The following is a 3,021-nucleotide window of genomic DNA, read 5'->3' as shown; positions in this document are numbered from 1 at the left end:
AAAAGTTCCTGTGCAGCAGATTTGCCTAATGCAATACGTCGTCTGATCTCTTGACTGCTGCTTCTGCGAGTGTTGAGAGTTGATAAAATATGCAAAGATTTAGAGTTAGAAATGTCTAGGGTACTGACCTTTATGTGCTCCATTTCATTTCTGATGACTTTCAATTTTCCTACATTCAAGCTTTGTACATTCCACATTCCAATCATTAACGGATGTTTGCAGTTGTTTCTTTCTTTCAAGTCATGCCCCATCAGCAAATGAAGGTCCCACAATCTTTACTCCATCTACGTCACTAAGATCAACTCTACTCTTCAGTGACTTCCGGCACTACATCAGACAATGTTCTGTGGCTTTTCGTAAGGAGAAATCCCTCAGAAGTGAACTGCCTATTCCTTCTTCCTCCTCTTAGTCTGGACGGTCCACTGAAACCTGTCCACTGTGGGTGACCCTGCTGGTGTCTGATGCTTCCAGCATCACGGCAGTACACAAGCTACCACAGTATGACAAAGTGACACACAAGTAGGAGATAGCAGGCATGGATATGGGGGAAAAATGAATGCCAGCAAGAACAGACTACACCCTCTCCTGGTCTGACTCTTTGGAAAACATGCTGAGAAATGATGCGTTTGATGCAGACCAAGCAACAAACAAGGTGTTGATGAATGGTCACTGTAATGCCCTTTCTGTTTGCCTGATCTCAAAATGTTTGAACCACAGGAATTTCACTGACAAGAATCATTGTGTTTTCTAAGGATGGTCACAAGGAAACAAGATGCCCGCAAAGGCCCAAACAATGTAACACAGTCGGGAGTAGCTGGAAGGTTGCTAACTAGCAGGATGTAAAATTTTATGAAGCATATTTTATTTCCAAAACTTTAAGAGGCAGGTCAGTAAGAAGCTATTTAAACCCCTGGCTCTCAAGAAAACTCAAATTCACGACAACCCCGAGTGGGTCAGAAGAAAACTGCACTCCTTAGGATTTCGATGCCTTTATTTTTTTTTTTCAAATTGTGAATTGAGTGAAGAGTAACAGACAAGATCATCAGCTTTACCTTCATCTAAGCCATTACGCTCTGCTCCCTGCAACAACAGTGATCCTGCTTCCTCCCTGTGGCTTCCCTTTCACATCGTATTTTTCACAAACCAACAAAGCAAAACAATTTGATGTTCACAGACAAAACAAAAAGCATCTATTCATTTAAATATAATAGCTGGATCTTTAAAAAACCGATTACCAGTCTTTGCTTCCAAGGTACCCCTGGGTGGATTCAAACTTGCAACCTTTCAGTTAGCAGCTTAGTGTGTTAGCAGTCTGCACCACCCACGGACTCTAAAAAAAAACCTCTTAAATATGCAGACAATTGCCTTTTTACGGCTCATTCCTAGAAGCCACAGGGATGAGGGACATTTAAATTGGTCAAAAAACCAGGCACCGACCTCGGGATCAGCTATGTCCTCACAGCTACTGGAACATCCCTGCACCCCACCCCTGCCACTGTCGTCAAGTCAGTTCTGACTCATGGCCATCCTCCAGGACAGTGCAGAACTGGCCACAGGGCTTCTGAGAGCAGACAGTCCGTTAGCAGCACAATGTTTAACCCGGTGCGCCACCAGACTCCTGGCAGTGGAGCGGGAGCTCCAAAAGAAACCGACGGCTTTGTCCGGTAGGAACTGATCAACTTGAAAGAAAGAAAGAGCGAGTGATTTAGTTGGGGACTCTGTGGCCCAGTACTTGGTCCTGGACCTTGTGTGTGGCACACGATCCATGAAATGTTTGCATTGAATGGACAGTAGGTAGTAGAAGCTGCGTACACAGAGAGAGGGAGCAGGGCTGTCCACAAACGTTCTGGGTGGAACATTCCCCAGAAGGAACCCAGAGGATCATGGGTTCTCACTGGCAGCTATCTCCACTGTGGACATTCTACTGAAGGAGGTTCCTTCCTTGACCCAAGAAACATATATACTGACCACCTACAAACAGCCATCCCTGGGCTCTGCAATTCACCGTGACATTGATTTCATCAGCAGTTAAATGACTGACATTTGTGATGGTGTGGGTCCCAGTGTGGCATGGCACGGTGAGCACAGGACTGCGGTGTATTTATATAGAGCGAGTCCTGGTTTGGCACTGTAGGATAAGCACCAGACAAGCCCACCAGCCACTCCTCAGAAACCCTTAACATAACATAACAGGGTCGTTATGAGTTGGACCCGACTGAACGGTACTTAGTGATAACAAGCTTGTTTCATGGTAACTCTGGCTTGAGGATGTCAGTACAGGGGGAGTGAGGTGTCTTCCCTCGAGCAAGAGCCTTTGCTGACAGCAGTTCAGCAGCCAGGGTGCCCACCTTTGGTTGGTCCTTTCCGGTTAAGGATGGCCTGCTGCTCCTCGGTGCTGTTCAGCCGCCGCACCACGTCCGCCAGGGCCGCCTTGAGTAGCTGGATGTCATCCTCTTGCATCTGGACTCGCTGCTCCAGGGAAGCAATGCGATCCGTCACCTCCATGCTACTCCCGGCTGAGGCGCTGTCATCTAGACCAAAGGAGACGCTCAAGTGAGTTTTCAGTGTTCCCCTGAGAAACCGCATCGACACCGTTTACCAAACAGGATAGGGGACTCCTGGTGTGGCACTGTAGGATCAGCACTGGACTGTGAACCACAAGGTCGGCAGTTCAAACCCACCAGCTGCTCCTGGGAAACCCTATATACAGGGTCACGATGAATCGGAGCACGTAACAACACATGATAAACGTCCTGGTGCAACACCGTAGGATAAGCACTGGACTGCTAACCACAGATTCACCTAATGCAATATGTTAAGATGCTGGGGCTTAAAGTTCAGCTCTGCTACTCACCAGCTGTGTGACCTGGGACGAATTATTTAAGGGCTATGTGCCTCAGTTTCCTCATCTGTAAAACAGAGATGATAACTATTTCATAAAGCTGCTGTAGTATTAAATGTGCTCATATATGGAGAGCACTTAGAACCTATTTTTGCCTATAGCAATGATGTTTCTAAGAA

At 46.7% G+C, this 3,021-nt stretch overlaps 1 protein-coding gene across 2 annotated transcripts in view; it reads right to left on the bottom strand.

Annotated features, from left to right (window-relative positions):
* Positions 1-2,526, bottom strand: part of EML1 (echinoderm microtubule associated protein like 1) — a 135,278-nt gene extending 132,752 nt beyond the window's left edge. The window contains exon 1 of one of the 2 annotated variants that reach the window (XM_006839521.1): positions 2,349-2,526. In XM_006839521.1, coding sequence (XP_006839584.1) covers positions 2,349-2,505 — 157 coding nt within the window. In that variant the 5' untranslated portion in view covers positions 2,506-2,526. The remainder of the gene's footprint in view (positions 1-2,348) is intronic. The other variant, XM_006839520.1, reaches the window with a different exon arrangement.
* Between the last annotated feature and the right edge of the window lie 495 nt (positions 2,527-3,021).

Source organism: Chrysochloris asiatica, unplaced genomic scaffold, assembly GCF_000296735.1.
Source record: "Chrysochloris asiatica unplaced genomic scaffold, ChrAsi1.0 scaffold00025, whole genome shotgun sequence".
Lineage (NCBI taxonomy): Eukaryota > Metazoa > Chordata > Mammalia > Afrosoricida > Chrysochloridae > Chrysochloris > Chrysochloris asiatica.
This window is presented reverse-complemented; position numbering and strand designations above follow the sequence as displayed.